Source organism: Solanum lycopersicum, chromosome 1 (assembly GCF_036512215.1).
Source record: "Solanum lycopersicum chromosome 1, SLM_r2.1".
NCBI classification, from domain to species: domain Eukaryota; kingdom Viridiplantae; phylum Streptophyta; class Magnoliopsida; order Solanales; family Solanaceae; genus Solanum; species Solanum lycopersicum.
Genome location: NC_090800.1, coordinates 87,479,497 through 87,500,879, shown reverse-complemented (window position 1 = coordinate 87,500,879; position 21,383 = coordinate 87,479,497). Strand labels below are relative to the sequence as shown.

Genomic DNA, 21,383 nt, shown 5'->3' with positions numbered 1-21,383 from the left:
ATTTAAATTTTGAAAATAAAAATACAAAATATATTATCTCCTTGAATCATACAAATCAACCTTCAAGTTGAAAAATATAGTTTTAAAATTTATTAAGGTGAATATGTATGATTAAAGAAATGAAATATTTTATATGATTGACTTAATTATCTAGTATCTGGATGAAAACTCATGAAAAAATCTTTTCAAAATTTGAACCAAGAGTTTCTAAAGCAAAACATTTTATTAAAAATTGATATATCACGAAGGTTTTATATTATCTCTTGTATATTACAATATTTTTTTTTAAAAAAAAATATTTTTTTCCACGTAGTCTTGGTATATAGGTTGAATTGAAACAAAAAAAAAAACAAAAAACAGTTAAGTTGGTTAACAAAAAGGGCCAATGTTGGCACACTGAAATTCTAATGTCACACTTGCACACGGCTGCATTGAAAGCCACCAAATTAATCCACTTGAAACAGTTTCATGCGCAGCTCTTTCAACGCTCTCTCTGTTCCGACAATTATTGGGTGGCGCAGCTCATCAAACTCTGCACGCGCCTCCACGCTCCGTCCACTTATGTTAGCCGAGTTTTTGATTCAGTCCACCAACCCAATGTCTTTGTTTTCACTAATATTCTCAAGTTCTACTCTCAATTGGGTGCCTACAGTGATGTTCTCTACCTGTTTGACAAAATGCAGAAATCCAATGTAGCCCCTGATGCATTTGTATACCCGATTCTCATCAAAGCATCTGGAAAATGGGGCATTGTGTTCCATGCTCATTGTATCAAGATGGGTCATGATTGGGATAGGTTTGTTCGCAATGCGATTATGGATGTGTATGGAAAGTTTGGGCCTTTGGAGATTGCGCGGGAACTGTTTGATGAAATTCCTGAGAGAGCTGTTGCAGATTGGAATGCTATGATTTCTGGGTGTTGGAATTGGGGGGATGAAGTTGAAGCGAGGAGTTTGTTTGATTTGATGCCTGAGAAGAATGTGGTTACTTGGACTGCAATGGTTACTGGTTATTCAAGAAGGAAAGATTTGGAGAATGCTAGGAAGTATTTTGATCAAATGCCGGAGAGGAGTGTTGTGTCTTGGAATGCAATGCTGTCGGGGTATGCTCAAAATGGGTGTGCTGAAGAGGTTATAAAGTTGTTTAATGAGATGATGAGTTGTGAGGTTTGCCCTGATGAAACTACATGGGTTACTGTCATTTCTTTGTGTTCTTCGCATGGTGATGTTAGCCTTGCCGAAGGGCTTGTTAAGATGATAAATGAGAAGGGTGTTCGCTTAAATTGTTTTGCAAAGACTGCTCTACTTGACATGTATGCTAAGTGTGGGAACCTTGCTATGGCTAGAAAGATCTTTGACGAATTAGGTACGTACAAGAACTTAGTTACATGGAATGCAATGATTTCAGCATATGCAAGAGTTGGTGATTTGGCTTCTGCGAGAGGGCTCTTTGATAAGGTGCCTGAGAAGAATGTCATCTCTTGGAATTCAATAATAGCTGGTTACGCTCAAAATGGAGAATCAAAAGTGGCTATTGACCTTTTCAAAGATATGATAGCAAAGGATGTGCTGCCAGACGAAGTCACCATGGTTAGTGTGATCTCGGCCTGTGGCCACCTTGGGGCTTTGGAATTTGGTAATTGGGCAGTAAATTTCCTGGAAAAGCATCAAATCAAACTGAGCATTTCAGGTTATAATGCTCTGATCTTCATGTATTCCAAGTGTGGTAATATGAAAGACGCGGAGAAAGTTTTCCAATCGATGGAAGCCAGAGATGTGATTTCTTATAACACATTGATTACAGGTGTTGCAGCTTATGGCAATGCCATTGAAGCTGTTGAATTGTTGTGGAAGATGAAGAAAGAAAATATTGAACCAGATCGAATAACCTATATAGGGGTACTAACAGCATGTAGTCATGGTGGACTGCTAAAAGAAGGTCAAAGGATATTTGATTCAATCAAAGATCCAGACTCCGATCACTATGCATGCATGGTTGATTTGTTAGGTAGAAATGGTAAACTAGACGAAGCAAAATGTTTGATTGGAAGTATGGCAATGCATCCACATGCAGGAGTATATGGTTCCCTTTTACATGCTAGTCGAGTTCACAAAAGGATAGACCTGGGAGAGTTTGCAGCTAGTAAGCTCTTTGAAATAGAACCAGAAAATTCAGGTAATTACGTTTTGCTTTCAAATATATACGCCTCAGCAAGAAGATGGGAAGATGTAGACAGGGTGAGAGGGTTGATGACAATTGGAGGAGTAAAGAAAACGACTGGATGGAGTTGGATTGAACACAAGGGGGAGATGCACAAGTTTATAGTGGGTGACAGGTCACACGAGCGAACTGCAGATATTCATAGAGTGCTCTTTGAAACAGAAAAGAAGATGAAGTTAGCTGGATATATGGCTGATAAGAGCTGTGTTCTAAAAGATGTTGAAGAAGAAGAGATGGAAGAGATGGTAGGGACCCATAGCGAGAAGATGGCTGTCGCTTTTGCTCTTCTTGTTACTGAACCACACTCGGTCATAAGGGTGGTGAAGAATCTCAGGATATGTAGGGATTGCCACACAGCAATCAAAATCATTTCAAAGATGGAGGGGAGGGAGATCATTGTTAGAGATAATAATCGGTTTCACTGCTTCAGTGAAGGGCAGTGTTCTTGTAAAGACTATTGGTAAGTCATGCCTTACTGTACGATCCACACTGATAAAAGATGGTTTGTTCTCAGATCAGCAACATTGACTAGGTTGTAGAAAAAATAGTCAGTCATGCTAGACTATCGCAATTTGCTGAATCTTTGTCAGTATGCTCAGAGATTGCTGACAACAGCTATGTTCGGCTGTGTAGTTTGTTCCAGCAACAATATCAAGTTGTGTGGATAGAATTACACTACATCATTGAGAAATGGTTCACGAATATTGGTTGATTTGATTTTCTATTATGAATGTGAAAAGTTAAGGGGTGTGATTTACTGTATTCAAGAGTAAGGATCACAAATAGTTTCTGAATTCCACATACTACCGCAGTGTAGTAGATATAGATAACTCATTTAAGTAAAGAAAGATGAAAATGGATACAGAAGCACAAGATGATAACAGGCACAAATTTCATCTAAAACACAATCCGAAAGCAAGATAACAGAAAGCAAATGTTCATGAAATGGACATCCCAATTCCATCAGCAAACATTTAACTTTGACATAGCTTACATTTGATAACTGAGCTAAAAGTCCTAGACCTTCCAACATCTCCACTTAATTGATGTTGATCTAAAAGTCCCACAAATTTTAAACTCTAGCTCTCTTGCTACTGCAGCTGGGACACTTGTACTGCTTGATATGCTCAGCTTTTGCTGGGGTAATCTTCACACATTTGCCATGGAACCATCTCTCACAAATATCACAGCAAATCCAGAATTCATCAGTCGCATAATTATCACCACAGGCTCCACAGAGAGTTGCCCCTTGTTCTTCTTCTTCTTCTTCCTCCTCCTCCCCACTTTCATCCTCCATTGTAGGTGGAGACACCTTTACTTCCTTGGGCTGGGGCTCTGGCTGTCGAGGCTGAACATCAAAGATAATAGCTGAAAACATGTGCTCAAACAAAATGGGAAAAGAAACAGTAACTATATATGTTAGGTCCAGTATATGAGAACCTTTCCACTTGATTTGCTTTTGCTGCTATTGTTGTGAGCGGCATCGCGTGCCTGCTTAGCAGCTCCAGTAACAACCTCAAACACTGTTGGGAGATCATTTGTCATTTGGAAAAGCCTCTTCCTGTATACATGATTCCCAAAATAAAACAATTATCCTCACTAAATTAATATCAGATAACCATTTAACCAACGTAAGCCACCTATGCTGCTCGGACTCTCCAATAGTGATGCCATACTTGTGTCAGATCCTCCAAAAAATGCACTGATCTTGGAGGATCCCACACACCCCATTGCTGTTTATGAAGAATCCGAGTAACATAGGAAAGCACATTAACGAGATTGGACTCTAGCTAGACAAACCATCCAGACACTTGACAGATATAAGTCAAATTTAAGTTGACATTTCTGGACATGTATGTATGATTATGGAATCCCATGCAACCAGTTTCCCAGTATAAACTCCAGCTTATGACGATTTCAGTCATATTTTCACATCCATCAATATTCTCTAACGGTCTAATGGTATATAGTTCATTTGTTGGTAGCTTGGAGGATTAAAAGCATGACTCTTGCTTTCCAATTGGCTGTTTTTGCATTAATTGCTACTTCATTAATCTTATTGATTAGCGTACCCGTTGTATTTGCTTCTCCTGATGGCTGGTCAAGTAACAAAAATGTTGTATTTTCTGGTACCTCCTTATGGATTGGATTAGTCTTTCTGGTGGGTATCCTTAATTCTCTCATCTCTTGAACCTATTCGTCGCAGACCCAAAACCAAAATGACCCCCCTAATTTTTCTCGGTTGGAGGACTCCAGGGTAGAAAAGAGGGACCAAAACCTGCTACTAGAAGTTTCTCTCCATCATTATACAGCATTTGAGCCGTCCCGAATGTACCTAATATTCAATGATGGCACAGCCTACAGCCAATAATAACAGATGACAGTAAATCTCTCAAGATGTCAGACCTCCTGTTATTCACTCAGCTGAGCACCTATTTTATTCAAAGAGAGTACATTCAGAAACGCCAGCTGATGGTAAGCATCTGGACATGTCAGGCATCCCTACCTTTGCTGAACCAAACATTATCTTATTCAATGATGCCACAACAAATTCCACTTAGTGAATGGATTTGCTTTTGTCTAACAACTAGCACCAAATAACCTTCCTAGAATAGCGAAAGGACAAAAGGCGGTGCAAATCTAGAATCCTTATTTATAAGGTAATAGCAAACAGATTCTATAGTAGAAACTAAAAATGAAAGATGTCTGGGATCTCATCACACCAAGATTAACATTGCAACATCTTATCAGTATGCTCACCAAGACACAGAAATAAGACATCTTTCATGACGCAAAGAATATGAAACACTGAGTAAATGAACTTAGGTTGAAGATGCCACACTAGATGAACTTTGGTTGAAGGTGGACTCCTATATATTGCCTAAATAATCTAACTGCTGCAATTCTCTATCCTAGAGTTCTAGCTTAGTAATCCTAATTACATAAAAATTATAGTTTAGAGCTTTATCGTCATAAACTCAATATATTTGCAAGTTCTTCGTGCTCTGCGAATAAAGTATATCCTTAGAATGAAAAAAGATGTTTTAAACTCAACACCATCTATCCTAGAGTTCTAGCTTAGTAATCCTAATTACATAAAAGTTGTAGTTTAGAGTTTTATCGTCATAAACTCAATATATTTGCAACTTCTTGGTGCTTTGCGAATAAAGTATATCCTTAGAATGAAAAAAGATGTTTTAAACTCAACACCATCAATCAAGCACAACATTGTCTATGTGAGCTTTCATATGCCGATAAAGGAGAAGATTTGGAGTAGATTAATGGCAAGCATAAGATTGTCAAACTATGATGAGTTCTAAATACAGAATCTTGGAGACACAGAAGCTAAAACAGTGAATCAAACCCAATTTGTTCTGGATAAGGCCTAAATTCATGAAAGATTGATTGTTGGGTCAAGATACCTCAATGAGGAGCAGCAAACAGGTCAAACACTACGTGCTAAGAAAGAAGACAAAAAAAGGTGTCGATGTATGGGTTAGAAAGGAACAATTCCGAAAAAGACACATTTTCATAGCATGATTGTTGACTAAATTTCTTCTGTGACTTCTCATGAAAATGATCTCACCTATGAAACAAAAAAAGAGGGACAGCAACCACAGAAGCCAATCTCCCTAAAATAGAACAATGGAGCACACAAGTTCTAGATGCACTAAATGATTGCGAAGGTGAATTTTATTTTATTTTTTGATCAAGTAAGATGAGTCATTAATAAGCATCAAGTATATGCAGCAAAATCAAAAGAAAACAAAAAACATGGAGTTCAACAAAAACTGAAAAGTAAGCTCCTACAGGAAAAAATACGAGTTTTAAGCAGCATGAGGAGAACAACTATGGCAAAGAAGTAGCTCAACTTATGCCACTAGATCCACCCCTGAAAAGATAAGAAGTAATCAAGCAAAAACTACCTAATAGACAATGCAAAGACAGAGTTTAGAAGGGAGGGCGGGTAATCCACACAGAATTTTAATAGCAGGGAATCACATGGCACAACACTAATTTACGTTTGACAAAAGGTAGCCGCAGGCCTCGAATGTCTTCCATCAAACAGGAAAAACATGCACATTCAAATGAAATTACAATGGATATGACCAAGTTTGCAAGACAGTTAAAATGATAGAGGTGAAATCTACTGGCAACAAATTTTATTCTACCTTTCACTCTTGCCAAACCCAAACCGTGCGCCAAAGTAGAATGCAACAGAAAGCAGCCATGAATCACTATGAACAGCAACAAGTGATAACCAGTCTTTCTCTTGCATTCCATCACGTGCAAAGTTTATGCCTAATGCTGGCTCCGGAAGTTCTGGAGGCACCTCCTCAACAGGGAGGTTTACTTCCCATGTTTCATTAGGAAGCCCATAGAGACACAAGTTCTCCTTTTCTGAAAGTAAACATATGGTTAAATTCAGAATTTTTCATAAACACTTCATAATTGATCTGCATAAGTGATCTATAGAAAACAAGAATTGAACATCCAACGAGGGAAAATACCCAACAAGCCTCAAAACAAGGAAAAAGAGAGGGCAAGCTGTGAAATGATGGGGAGAAGAATGATGCAACACGAGAGAAAAATGAATTATCCTTACAACTTCCAGGCCGTAATAAACTATCTACAAAACCTTCAGTAACTGTGTAATTGATTGGACTAAAAACATTTAAGAGACTAACTGTCATAAAGACTGACACAGCTGTTTGAAATATAGAGGGATTAGTCTATTGATATCATTATCACAAAGGTCATAATAAGCAGTTTCATAAATGGGGACAAAATAAATAACAGCAACACAATAGAGAATTTAGACCAGTTCTTCAAAATAGAGTTGTTAACAGAGACTATCGAATAAGTATAAACAGTTAGAAACTCCACAGAAGAAAGGAATCAAATAATCGGGATAAAACCACAGTATGCTCCCCTACTATATCAAATACTTCAAAAAAATTTCATAAATAGCAAGATAAATTATGGTTGGAGACACTGTGTCACTGTGATAGAGAAATGATGACTCATTGCTACATAAAAGAAGCTTTACACCTCTTCTTCCTTGAGAACTGATAAAAAGTCATCAAGACAATGATGAGAACACTTCTGACACTGACACTCTCACTAAACGACATAAAATTCTAAGTAATGATCTCATTTTTAAAGATCATGTTTTGCAAAGCAGTTTTAGATAATGATAATTCTGTTGAAAATGCAGAAGAATTACTCTTTCATATCGAAGGCGACAATTAACTACTCAATAAAGATATGATCTTTCTGTTCCTGCATAACACCAAAGCAGAACATCAAATGACAAAATGATGTAAACTAGGGCTGTTCAAAACCAAATCGATAAAAAAGTATTAGGTTATTGTTTTAGTGGTTTTGATAACGATTTTGATTTTTTTTGTTAATCGGGTTATTGGTTCTTAACGGTTTAAAGTTTTGTTCTTAATGGGTTAACCAGTAACCCAATAGTAAATTAAATAATTATATTTATACCATTTTGTATATAAAGTTCTCGACTTGGAGTTTAATTTCCTAATTTTATTTTTTGGTTGTCTCAAACACTTGATTATTCTACAATGTAAAAGTGTTTGCTTTAGAGCAAGATGTAACTTGTGAACTCAAGTGCATGGTTTATTTGGTTTGTCACCTTGTTTTTAAATGATTTTCAATGTTTTTTCTTTTGTGTCAAATCTTAACGGTTAAACCGATAACGATAAAAAACCGATAAATCAATAACCGATAAAGCCAATATCATAATGGTTCTATAACGGTTTAGCATCTCTACAAACCGATAACCAATAAGCCAACCCAATAAACTTCAAAACTGAACCGAACTAGCCGATACACAGCCCTAATGTAAACAGTCAGAAAGCTCTAACATGAATTTTAGGCCACTCCCTAGGACAAACAGCACTGAAATTACAAAAGTGACCCAAAAAAAAGGGGACAAGAAGCAAATTACAAAATTCTGAAATATTAAAGAGTGACAAAGTCCTAATTAATCACTCAACCAAATCGCTCAATGAGAACATAAAAGAGCAGCAATTTGAAGAAAAAATATGAATACAAAGAACGGTCCCAGAAATTAAAAGCTATAGCCTCCAAGACATATACTGCATTTAGAAATACAGCTCAAGCTCATAGCACAGAAGAACCAAACGTGAATATTGACGGACCGCAACAGTCCATCAAAACTGAGCAGCAGAAAACTCACCAGGATCACACGACTGATAGAACTTCTCGACATCTGCATAATTTTTTTAAGAACATCATAATTAGTAAAAACCAACAAAATTCAGGAACACCCAGAATGAAATTATGCTCAAAACCCCATAAAAAGTGCAAGAAAATTTTAAGAAAAAAAAAAAAAGGAAACAACACTACAAACCTGTAGTTAGTGCTTTAATTAAACCAGCTCTACGACCTTTGAAATCGTTGAATACTTCTTCTACAGTCCTAGGTACCGTATTTTCCATATTATCCTTCTCTTCACTCAATTTTTAACAACCCCACAAGAAAAAAATCGAGTCTTTGAAAAAAAACAAGAAAATTAGGGTTTTTTCCCCAAAGAACTAGGGTTTCCTCTTCATGTTGCCCAAAACTTTAAAAATAGCTTGCTATGTGCTGTGAAAAATGAAGATTCATAAAGAGAAAAGCTCAAATTTTCATGAGAAATTGTGAGAAGCAAGTAGAGAAATTGTAAGAAACGGATATATAGAGAGAGAGAGAGAAGAGCATGAAGAAAGAGGAAAGTGGGGTGGTGGGGAAAGGGTTTTAGTAGCAGCATTTATTTGAGTTTCTTTTTTGGTAAATAGATACATGTAGCACTAGTGTACGAGTACTTGGATCTATTGGTTCTTTCAAAAATTATGAAAAAAAAAAAATTGTGGCAGAGAGAGATCAGAAATCTGATGTGAAATGTCTTTTTATTTGTTGTTAAATTATAGCAATACTCCCAACTTGAGAATATTTTATTACAACTTAGGATGAAGATTTTGCCTTGGACAATGGAGAGGGATTCTTCTATCTTCTTATCTTTTCTTTCTTGTTTGATGATGATGAGGCAGAGGTGTTAAAAAAAAGGCTATGATGTTTGCATTTTGTGGGTTTTGATTTTGACATTTGTTTGTTTTCGATAATCGAATTTTATAGTTATCAAAAAGGTTTTACTTTTATTTAAATGAGATAAATACGAAGGGTATTGAAAAATATAGAAAATGATTTGAGAATCTTGAATCTTCACGAATAAAATTGAGTGATAGAATATAACACATGAAATTAGTTGAAATTGCGCAAGCTAGTCCAATAGAATTGTTGGTTTGAGATGCGGCTTCAAATGCACCATTGTTCCTTTGGAAGCAATCTTCATCTTTCTTTTTTTTTTTTTTCTGGCTGGGTTATGGTTAGTTGATTTTGCTAACCTAAAAATATATCTTATTGTGATTTTATTTACGGGGCCCAATTAATTTTTAGGGTTTTGACTGATTCGTTTGTTACTAGTACTGATTTATTTTGCTAAAAAAAATTAACAGGGAAAAGGTTTTGTAATATATGTGAGAGAGCAAGTGTACCTATTGGGTTGCGTACAATATTTTTTCAGATGAAATCATAGCAAGACGGTGATTTAAGTGTAAAGACAAACTCCAATATTGAATTAACGTGAGTAGCTTTTTCACTAGTTCTATTTTTTTTAATTTATATATAAATAAGTAGTGGTGCAGCATTATTGGTGTATGTTACAGTATTAGTCGTATTTTTATAATTTTTGTTTTTGATATTTACATGTTGTTTATATTATTTCGTTGTCGTTATTGTTCATCTTGATATTTTTACTTGCATCTGTTATACGTGAGTCAATAATTTCTCTGTCTCCACGAAATAATAGTAAAGTTTGTGCACTTGCTGGGTATGTGGATTGTTCTTCTTGTCAATCACTTAGATTGTTCCAAGAGAGCATGGTTGGGTAGGTTCATTCAGAATGCGGTTATGGGTATGAATGGGAAGTTTTGATCTTTGGAGATTGCACAGCAACAGTTTGATGAAATTCCTTAGAGAAGTGTTGCAGCAGATTGGAATGCTACGATTTTCAGGGTATAAACAGCTTACGGCAATGTGATTGAAGCTGTTGAATTGTTGTAGCAGATGAAGAATTGTAGTGATAGAATAACCTAACCTATATTGGGGTATAGTCATGGTGAACTGGTATAAAAGGATGGACCTTCATAAGTTTAAGCAGGTCATAATAAATACACAAGTAAAAAGTGAAAATGGATCTTCAAACACAAGATGATAACAGGCACAATTTCTTTAAAATCTAAAACGCAATCCGAAAGCAAGATAACAGAAAGCAAATGGACATCCCAATTCCATCAGCAAACATTTAACTTTTGACATTTGATAACTGAGCTAAAACTCCTACACCTTCCAACATCACCACTTAATTGTCCTTGCCGCAATTTTTAGACTTTAGCTCTCTTGCTACTGCAACTAGGACACTTGTACTGTTTGATATGCTCAGCTTTAGCTGGAGTAATCTTCACACATTTTCCATGGAACCATCTCTCGCAAATATCACAGCAAATCCAGAATTCATCAGTCGCATAATTATCACCACAAGCTCCACACAGAGTTGCGCCTTGTTCATCCTCTTCTTCTTCTTCTTCCTCCTCACCACTGTCGTTCTCCATTTTAGGTGGAGACACCTTTACTGCCTTGAGTTGGGACTCTGGCTGCCGAGGCTGCAAATTAAAGATGATGCAGAAAACATATGCTCAAACAAAATGAAAAATATATATATATATACAGTAGTTCTACATGTTAGGTCCAGTATATGAGAACCTTTCCACTTGATTTGCTTTTGTTGCTATTGTTGTGAGGAGCATCACGTGTTTGTTTAGCAGCTCCAGTAACAACTTCAAACACTGTTGGGAGATCATTTATCATTTGGAAAAGCCTCTTCCTGTATACATGATTTCCAAAATAAAACAATTATTCTCTCTAAATATATCTCAGATAACCATTTAACCAATGGAAGACACATTTATGACATTGGACTAGTTAGACAAACTATCCATACACTAGACAAATATAAGAGATTTAAGTTTAACATTTCTGGACATGTACACATGATCGTGGATCACATGCACCAGTTTCCCAATATAAAATCCAGCTTATAATGATTACAGCCATAGTTTCACATCCAGAAGATTCTCTAACCTACAATAGCAGCAGATACAAAAAGTAGACCTGTTACTCACAAGTTGCTCCAGCCTCCAAATATTATACAGCATTTGGGCTGTCCTGACATGTCAGACATCCTTTGCCTATTCAACTAAGCACTAACATATTCAATGATGCTACAGCCAACAATAACAGTGATGATCTCTCAACATGTCTGAAACTCCTACTATTCACTCAACATACTATTTTATTCTATGATGTTACATCCAACACACCGGCTGAAGGTAAGCATCTCAACATGCCAAGCATCCTCGCTTCTAACCAAGCATTATCTGATCTAATGATGCCCACAAAATATGTCACTATGCAAATGAATCTGCTTGTCTAATAACTAGGACCTAATAACCTTCTCCAGAATAGTGAACGGACAAAAGGCTTTGTAAATCTATATTCCATATTTATAAGGTAATGATAGACAAATTCTATAGAAACCTAAAAATGGAAGATGTCTGGAATCTCATTGCAACAAGTCATCAGTATGCTCACCAAGACAAAGTAATAAGACATCTTTTTTTATAACGAAGTTATTAGTATATCGCAGACATAAAGTAGATGCATAATAGTTACAAAAATACAGTAGCTCCTTCACATTGCTAGTTAAGATTCGGGGAGCTGACAAAGCTTAGAAAGGAGCCGGGAATCGAGAGGGATAAATAAACCAACTATACAAAAACATGAGGCAACTAGCTTTTACATTAAAAGCATCTTCTATTACTATCATTCCAGATACTCCAAAAAGTGGCTGCAGGTATCATTTTCCAAATTCCCTTGATGCAGCTACCAACCTCCAAAGCAACTACAGCTTATCGGTAAGTCTTATCATGTTTTCATGACACAGAAAATATGAAACACCGACTAAATGAACTTTGGATGAAGGTGGACTTCTATATATTGCCCAAATAATCTCACTGCTAGAAATTCTCCACTCCAGAGTTATAACTTAGTAATCCTAATTACAGCTAATACTTAAACTTCAGAGTTTTACTGTTATAAACTCTCTCAATATATTTGCAGCTTCTTGGTGCTTTTGTATATAAAGTATATCCTTAGAATGAAAAAGATGTTTTAAACTCAACACCATCAATCAGCCACAACTGTCTATTAAGAGCCTTAATATGTCGATGAAGCAGAAGGATTGGAGTAGATTAACAGCAAGCATAAACTCGTCTAATTATGATGAATCCTAAATACTGAATCTTGTAGAGATGAAGCAGATAAGGGAATCAAACCAACCTTATTCGAGATTAGCCTAGTTCATGATTGATTGATTGCTGGGTTAACATACCTCAATGAGAGGCAAAAAACAGGTCAAACACTACATTGTAAGCAAGAAGACAACAAAAACGAAACATGTAACTGTTTCTTCAACAAAGATCAAAGGGAAAAAAGGGAGCTCCAACTGTTGTATGGGTTAGAAAGTACAGTTCTGGGAAAGAGATGTTCATACATGATTGTTGACTAAATTTCTTCAGTGATTTTTCATGGAAAATTATCTCAGCTATGGAAAAAAAAACGGACAGCAATCACAGAAGCTTATCTCCCTAAAATTGATCGATGGAGCATACAAGTTCTGGATGCACTAAATGCTTGGGGAGATGAATTTTAAGAAGCATGAGGGGAACAGCTATAGGAAAGACATAGCTCAACATATGCCACTAGATAAACCCCAGAAGATAAAAAGAAGCGCGAGCAGATATTACCTAACAGACACTGCAAATTCAGAGTTCAAAAGAGAGGGTGGATGTTATTTTACCTATCACTCTTGCCGAACCCAAACCTTGCGCCAAAGTAAAATGCAACAGAAAGCAGCCACGAATCACTGTGAACAGCAACAAGTGATAACCAGTCTTTTTCTTGCATTCCATCACGTGCAAAATTTATGCCCAATGCTGGTTCAGGAAGTTCTGGAGGCACCTCTTCCACCGGGAGGTTTACTTCCCATGTTTCATTAGGAAGCCCATAGAGACACAAGTTCTCCTTTTCTGAAAGTAAACATATGGTTAAATTCACAAATTTTCATCAACAATTCACAAATGATCTGCACAAGTGATCTAAACAAGAATTGAACATCCAATGAGGGGGAACACACAACAAGCATCAAAGCAAGGAAAAAAAGAGGGCAAACTGGAAACAAAGGGGAGAAGAATAATGCAACACGAAAGCGAAACTTATTATCCTTAAAACTTCAAGAAGGACTAAGAAAAATTAAGAGAGAGATATACTATCATAAGGACTGACACAACTGTTTGATACAGAGAGGGAGTAGTTTATTGATATGCATCGTCACAAAGGTCATAATCAGCAGTTCCATAAATGGGAGCAAATAAACAACAAAAATGAAATAAACTGTTAGACACCGCATAAAAGAAAGGAGTCAAATTTTCGGGATAAAGTTACGGTATGAATCACTGCGATAACAAATACTTCAAAAACAATTATCGAGTGCTGGCACAAAAGAAAACCTCTAAAACTGCCAAATACAAACTAAGAATTTCCATGTTTTTTCACATACCAGAAATAACAGAACCTCCCCCACCCCAACACCCAACCCCTAACCCCCCCAAAAAAAACAAAAAATGAAAAAGAGAACAAAAACTTACCAAGAAAGAGAAAAACAAAAAAACAAGAATATTTATTAATCATAAGGTGACAATATAGTATCTAACCACTTTAACTACCCTGCCTCCAGACACCTTAAGTAAGTACACAGAAAATGCACGCATTTACATTAAAAAAAGTCATGAAAACATCAAAGTGCTTTCACACTGCAATAATATGCAATCATGTGCTTTTACCCATATCATAAACAAGATTAATGATGGTTGGAGACACTGCGTCATTGTGATAGAGAAATGATGATCACTGCTACATAAAAGAAGTTTTACATCTCTATCTCCTTGAGAATTGATACACAAGATTACAATGCATAGATTTCTGATATTGACATCCTAATTAAATGACTAATTAATCAAAAGTGAAAAGCTCTAAGGTCCGTTGGGGATTTAAACACAAATAAAGTGTGGGTTTTATGAAAAAAAGGTGCAAATCGAAAAAAAATTTAAAAAAAATATATATATATATATACACACTTAAATATACACACACACATACATACATACATACATTTGGTACAAGACTCATAAATATAAGCATGAAAAATAAATCTATGGACAAAGAAATTAAAAATTTTCACAATAAAGTGAAATATCAACTGTTAAATGTTGTCTCCCCAGACAACACCTATTTGCAAGGAAAAGTTTGAGTTAGAGTCTTAACAATGACACTAAATAAAACGCACATTAAGTGAGTCAAAGCCCTCAACATGTTTGGAGCTTCTCTTTCAAGGCTTAAGCACACCTTTGACAACACTGTAAATGACATAAAATTCTAAGTAATGATCTCACTTTTACAATTCATGTTGTGGAATGCAGTTTGAAATCATGATAATTCTGTTGTACATGCAGAAGAATTGCTTTTTTGATTGAAGCGATAAACTACTTCACAAAAATACAATCTTCCCATTCCTGCATAACACCCAAAGAAGAACATTGAATGACAAAATGATTCCAACAATCAGAAACCTCTAACCATAAGGTTTAGGCCACTCCCTGAAAGAACGAAATTGGAATTACAAAACCAACACAAAAACAGGATAAGAATTCTGAAATGTTAAAGGTCTAATCAAGTGACTTATAATCATTTTAACCACATTTAACAATGAAATTCCAAGATACAGAAGGAACAGTCCCAGAAATTAAAAGCTTATAGCTTATAAGAAATATACTACATTTAGAAATACACCTCAAGCTCAATAAAACAGAACAACCAACTTCGCTAATATAGATGAACCACAATAATCCAATCTAAAACCGAGCAACAGAAACTCACCAGGATCACACTGCTGATAAAACTTCTCAACATCTGCAATAATTTTTTTTATAAAAGAAACAAAAAAATTAGCAAAACCCAACAAAATTCATCAACACCCAGAAAGTAATTAAGCTCAAAAACCCATAAAAGTTCATGAAAATTAAAAAAACAAAACTACAAACCTGTGGTAAGTGCTTTAATCAAAGCAGCTCTACGACTTTTGAAATCGCTGAATACTTCTTCTACAGTCCTGGGTACCGAATTTTCCATAATAACCTTGTCTACACGCAATTTCTAACAAATCCACAAGAAAAAAAAATTGAGTCTTTGGAAAAGAAAAAAAACAAGAAGTGGGTTGAAATAAAATAGGGTTTCCCCCCAAGAACTAAACTTTCCACTTCATGTTGCCCAAAATTTGAAAATTAGTTTGCTATGTGCAGTGAAAATGAAGATTTGATAAGGAAAAAGCTTAGAAATTGTAAGAAGTAAAGTGGCAGAGATTGTAGAGAGAGAAAGAGAACAAACAGCGGGAAGAGAGGGAAAGGGTTTTTGGTAAATAGATTACTTTCTTATCTGCCTTTATTGTATTTGTTTTTATTTATTTATTTATTTATTTATTTATTTGGTAAAAATAGATAACTATTTGTGTAGCACTACTCTACTGATTAAAAAAATAAAAATTGTCAAATCTCATGTAAAAGTCTTTTTATTTCTAGTTAAAATCATACCATGCTCCTAACTTGAAAAAAAAAATTAATGAAAAGAATCACCTAAAGACAGACACAACTTATATTATCATATTTTTAGAAATATTTTATCATTTATAAATTTTATAAAGTCTCTATTATCTCCTATTTTTGGATATACATTTTATAAATAGTGACATATCGATATGTTAAGTAATCTATTTAAAATCGAGACGTTGATTGATGTATTAGAAATAGGAAAGTGATGATTAGATTCTATCAAAATAAGACATAAGTGATATGCCGATACATTGAGTGATGTATCTGAAATTGAGACGTAATATATCAAAATATTGAGCAATGTATTTAAAATTGGGATGCGATATATCAAATGTTTTAGGATGTATCCGGTAATCCGGATATGACCAAATTGAAGAGACTTTTATACTTTGGTAAAGAAAAATAGGAATATGACCCAACTAGCTCTTAACATTATGAAATTTTGTATAAAATTCCCATACTCTATTTTATTGATTAGGATAAAAAATCTTATTTTGTTTGTCCATTTTTAATTCCAAACATTTTTAAAAAATAATAATTTATATGAATAATTTATTATAATATCTATTCGAATCTATGTTTAGTATTACATTTTTAAAAAATATTAAATAATTAATATTACAAATATAGTGTTATAAATCCATTAAATAAGTGGATAGTCCATAAAGTTAGTACATGAACAACCATTCATATTCACTAGGTTACATGAACCTTTTTGGATAAAAATTTATCTATACTTAATATGGTGACCATTGGAGTGATTTCGCACTCTATAAATAGGATTGTTCATTCACTATTGTAAAATATACATATGAAACTTATATATACTTGAATAAGAAGAAAGTCTTCTCCTACATCGACTTTTCTTGTATTCTTTTTATAATCTTGATTTTACAATATATACATATTTTTTAAATTAATATTTTTTAAAATAAATAAATATATAAATAAAAGTAGACGGAGATGATTAAAAAAACGTATGATTGCATTTGTAGGTTTTGATTTTGACATTTGTTGTTTTATAAAAGTTGTGGGGATATAAATAGCACGGATAACTACTTGGCTTTATTTATCGAAAGGTTTTTGTTTTCTTTTCCCAAAGTCAAAAAAATAATTGTGAACTTTTGAGTGTGTAAAATTATAAAATTTTAGCTTTAAATTATTATCAGAAGCGAACTTTTATAACATAATTTTTTTAAATAAAAATTGTGGGAATATAAATAGCACGGATAACTACTTTGGCTTTAGTTATCGAAAGGTCTTCGTTTTTTTTTTTCTTTTTTCCCCAAAATCACAAGGTATATAAAGGGTTTAAAAAAATAATTGTAAACTTTCGAGCGCGTAGAATTATAAAATTTTATCTTTAAATTATTATCGAAGATGAACTTCTGTAACATAATTTTTTTGAATGAAGTTATTCAATATAGTGAATGATAAAGTAGATAACATAAAATTAATGTAAATTTCACTTATATAGTTATATGTAATTGTAATTTCTAACGCAAAACAAAATTATGATACTTCACTAACTTGCACAAAATCGCAAATATCTTTCTACAAAATGGACTTGGAAAACGATTCCTCTATATCCATTCTGGCCCATTTGGATAATTTTTCTCATTTATTTGGATTTGAGATAGACTATAATTTACGATTTAATTTATTTTCAATAATTATGATTTAGGTGTGAGTCAGTGAAAGTATAATAAGTTTATAGTCGAAATTATAGCTATATGACTATAGTGATTTTTTATTTTATTTTTAAAAAAGAATCAAAGTTATATACTCCCTCTCCCTCAATCTGTGCACTTTTTATGTTCGAAGAGTCAAACAATTTAAGTTTGATTAAAAATTTACGTATGAAATCTTAAAAAAAGTTACATGAAATTTATATATTTTTAAATTACGTAAAAGTACAATAAGTCACAACAATTGACATCAAACTATTTAAAAGGTATATGAAAAATTTACGGTCAAAAATAGACTTGTTTGAATCTCGAAACTCAAAAAGTGTCATATAAAATGGGACCAAGGGACTAACTAAATGTGATATTTATCCTAAGATTAGGGTAAGATAAAACATGCGTACATTCTACTCTATTCAAACTCTATTTATGTGATTACATTATCGATGTTAGGCTTTAGAATGATGATTTGCGCTCTGCTACTTGTTGAACTGATCTGGCTGAAGTACTCCTTGATATGTTATCCACTATTTTTTACATTTTGTGATTAAACTCAACAATAACATATCTAATAAAATCTCAAAGGGTGATCTAATCTCACTCAGACTACTTGAATGATCGCTATTAATTATGAACTATTAGAACAAATGAACAAGCATGATAAAAATTACAAGGAATACAAAATAAAACTTGTTTGGCTTAGAGGCACGTTAATATGTTTCTTGAAGATAGAATTTATTGTAGGTTCATGAATTGAAAATAAATTATCTTTCAAAAAATCCATAACGTAGAATTAAAAAGCCTCTTCCAAAATCCTATAACTTAGAATTAAACAAAAAAGAATGTTACAATTCACATTCATTATTTTATTATTTGAAAAACTTTTTCAACGGAGAAATTTGTTTCAAAATTAATTGAAACACTAAATCTTACACGAACTACTACTACTACTACTGAGAATGAAAAATGCTCTCGAAAGTTGTGTTTTTTTCTCCAACTCATTTGTCTTGTGGCATAATTGTTGATACCACTTATTAGGATCAAATGTTTATTATGATACCCAAAAGTTATAGCTGATAGCAAAGGCATAACTTTATTTTTAACAAAGTATACCGAGCAAATATCATGCTCGATTATAACTCTAAACCAAACTACTCTAACCCTTCGTGGGCCTTGCCCTAGACGGGATGTTGGCAATACCCAACACAATGTTAATGTAACTTTATCAGCAGGAGATTCCAATTTCATGGTCCAGAAACACATTTACTATGTCATTTTTAGTGTAATACGACATTCTGCTTGATGTCTGTCTTGTAATTGTTGCTAACAATTGAGTTCAAAATTATGTTTAAAATGAGTTGTCATTTTTGTGTAATCAAATGTCCCTGTAACTGATAATCATATCATGAATGAATATCTATAGTTTTTTTTTTCATCAGCTCCAATTCAACTCTAAATATAACTATTTCTGTATACATGTGTATACAAGTATATATTGTCAATTAATTTTAATCTATAGGACTTAAATATTGAAGATTAAAAGTATTTAATCCTTTTTAAAAAAAGTTATAGCTCTTGTAACACTTCAAACATGCTTTCTTGATCTGAGATATATTTCTACTTTTTCTATTCTAAATGTATACATTCAAGTGCCTAATCTTCATTTTTTTGTCTAATAAGAAAAACTCTCAACAGCAGATTTTGCTTACAACTTTGAAGTGAGTTATAGATTCGATAAAATTCAATAGTTTAAAAATTCAGTTGATTTGTACAAATAATTTTGCCATCAAGAGTTTATCTTCTTTAAACTTTAAAATTCTGAATCTGACTACTAAAATAACATTAAAATGGTCGTATTTCTCGACTTGTCATAGAATGCTAACGTCAAACACTCATTGTTTCCACATTTTAATTGCAATGACCCCCCACCCCCACCCACTCCGGCAAATATTTTATATATATTCTGTATTATATCGTTTCAATTTGTTTGTTATACTTATTTTTTAAAGTCAGTTTAAATTTTTTTTATATAACTCTTTAATAACTTTTCGCATATTATGTTTAATATCAAGATTTAATTATTAAATTTCGTGTCAAATCAAAACGAGATAAATAATAATTGATTATACAATATTATATAAAATATTTCTAAATAAACTTTAATCCCAGTACATGCATTATTGCTGCACAATCACGACGTATCTATCGTATAGTATATGAATGTGTGATGGACCGCTAATTATTGATGAATTTTGAAGATGCCTTAAAAATAAAATTAACATTGCAAATATTATATATATATATATATATATATATATATATATATATATATTCCTTTTGGAACATGTGAAATTACAGTATATTTTGGCCGCGTAATCATTTTATAATTATATTTCATTTTTGCAAACAAATATGAAGTTCTCCAACTAGGAATTTTTCTAATTTCTAATCAGTTTGACCCTTTAGTTAGGAAAAAATTGACAATCAAACAACAGTTTGTGAGAAACTATTCATCCGGTATTCCATCCGTCTATTTTCATTGTCATAGTTACATTATTTAGAATCAAATTATTTGAAGTTTAATTAACATTTTTAATATAGTTTTTCATCATATATTGATATTTAAAAAATTACAATTCATAATACTTTTTATATAATTTTTGAATATATAAATTTTTTATTCAATTTAACTTTCTAAAAACACAACATGACAAATAATAATGAACCATCGAGAGTTTATTTTTAGTTGCGTTGGTCACACAATTCATTAAGAGAGACTCAGTGACCGGAGAATGATTTTAACCAAGAAATTTAAATTATGAAGAAGTAGACACAATTTTTTTTTTATAATGATTCAATATTTATTATATATACATAAAATATAATTTAATCAAATATAAATAATATAAATTTTCATTTTATTTTTTTTTTAAAATCTCTTCAACCCTTAATAGATCCGCTCAGCATAAAGTAGCATTGGTAGAAGTAAAAAACATGCACAAGCTATATTCACGCGGAATTGAATAGGGGCACAAAAAAATGACACAATATGCTCTATGGACTTCTCTTTGAAATAATAAAATTAACCTATGAAAATGTAATTCATTGAAATTTGCCTAAAATGATCTGCCCAAAAGTTGGTTTAAATTCATAAGTGATAAATCTCGTAAAAATATTGAAATTAAAAAAAAAAATCTTTTAGGTATGTTATATATAAGTATAACAAAAAATAAAAACTTTAGTTTTGTTTATTAATCAAAGAAATTATAAAAAAATAAAATAAAATTTGCTTAACCTAGTTTCACTTAGTTCATCTCAGCGTAAGCAATTTCATAAAATTAAAAGATTGGACCATAATTCATTCGTTAATTCAATTCATTCTAACCAGTTAAATTCAGCTCGAAACGCTCATTTGGCTCTCGTACACCTCTCAAATTAACATAGACAGCCTAAATTATATAAAATGGTTACTTTTTTCCTATCTCCTCCAGCTATTATATAGTAGGTGAAAGAGCATAGTTCATAAGGTATATAGTAGTAGTGTCAATACTATATCTATATGTGAAGAACTTTTCAGGCTAACCAATAGGACAGATAATCCAAAGAATTAATG

General features: G+C 33.2%; 3 protein-coding genes across 4 annotated transcripts; 1 reads left to right on the top strand and 2 right to left on the bottom strand.

The window, feature by feature from the left end:
• Window positions 1-340: 340 nt before the first annotated feature.
• LOC101254432 (pentatricopeptide repeat-containing protein At1g14470) lies at window positions 341-2,973 on the top strand. The gene has a single exon (XM_004231268.5). It carries the CDS (start codon window positions 408-410, stop codon window positions 2,682-2,684), a length of 2,277 nt encoding a protein of 758 aa, XP_004231316.1. The 5' UTR covers window positions 341-407; the 3' UTR covers window positions 2,685-2,973.
• Window positions 2,974-3,169: 196 nt separating this feature from the next.
• On the bottom strand, window positions 3,170-8,936 carry fin1 (putative alfin-like transcription factor). The gene is made up of 5 exons (NM_001247768.2): window positions 8,618-8,936; window positions 8,444-8,476; window positions 6,393-6,621; window positions 3,661-3,781; window positions 3,170-3,568 (listed from the first exon to the last, which is right to left on the bottom strand). Exons 1-5 carry the CDS (start codon window positions 8,703-8,705, stop codon window positions 3,293-3,295), a joined length of 747 nt encoding a protein of 248 aa, NP_001234697.1. The 5' UTR covers window positions 8,706-8,936; the 3' UTR covers window positions 3,170-3,292.
• Window positions 8,937-10,429: 1,493 nt separating this feature from the next.
• Window positions 10,430-15,910, bottom strand: LOC101250743 (alfin1-like PHD domain-containing protein). Of its 2 annotated transcripts, NM_001329571.1 has the most exons (5): window positions 15,522-15,910; window positions 15,358-15,390; window positions 13,223-13,451; window positions 11,068-11,188; window positions 10,520-10,967 (listed from the first exon to the last, which is right to left on the bottom strand). In NM_001329571.1, exons 1-5 carry the CDS (start codon window positions 15,607-15,609, stop codon window positions 10,689-10,691), a joined length of 750 nt encoding a protein of 249 aa, NP_001316500.1. In that variant the 5' UTR covers window positions 15,610-15,910; the 3' UTR covers window positions 10,520-10,688. The 2 variants fall into 2 exon arrangements, with proteins under 2 accessions (XP_025886696.1, NP_001316500.1); XM_026030911.2 differs by lacking the exons at window positions 15,358-15,390; window positions 15,522-15,910 and adding an exon at window positions 14,874-15,077 and having other exon boundaries at window positions 10,430-10,967.
• Window positions 15,911-21,383: the final 5,473 nt, after the last annotated feature.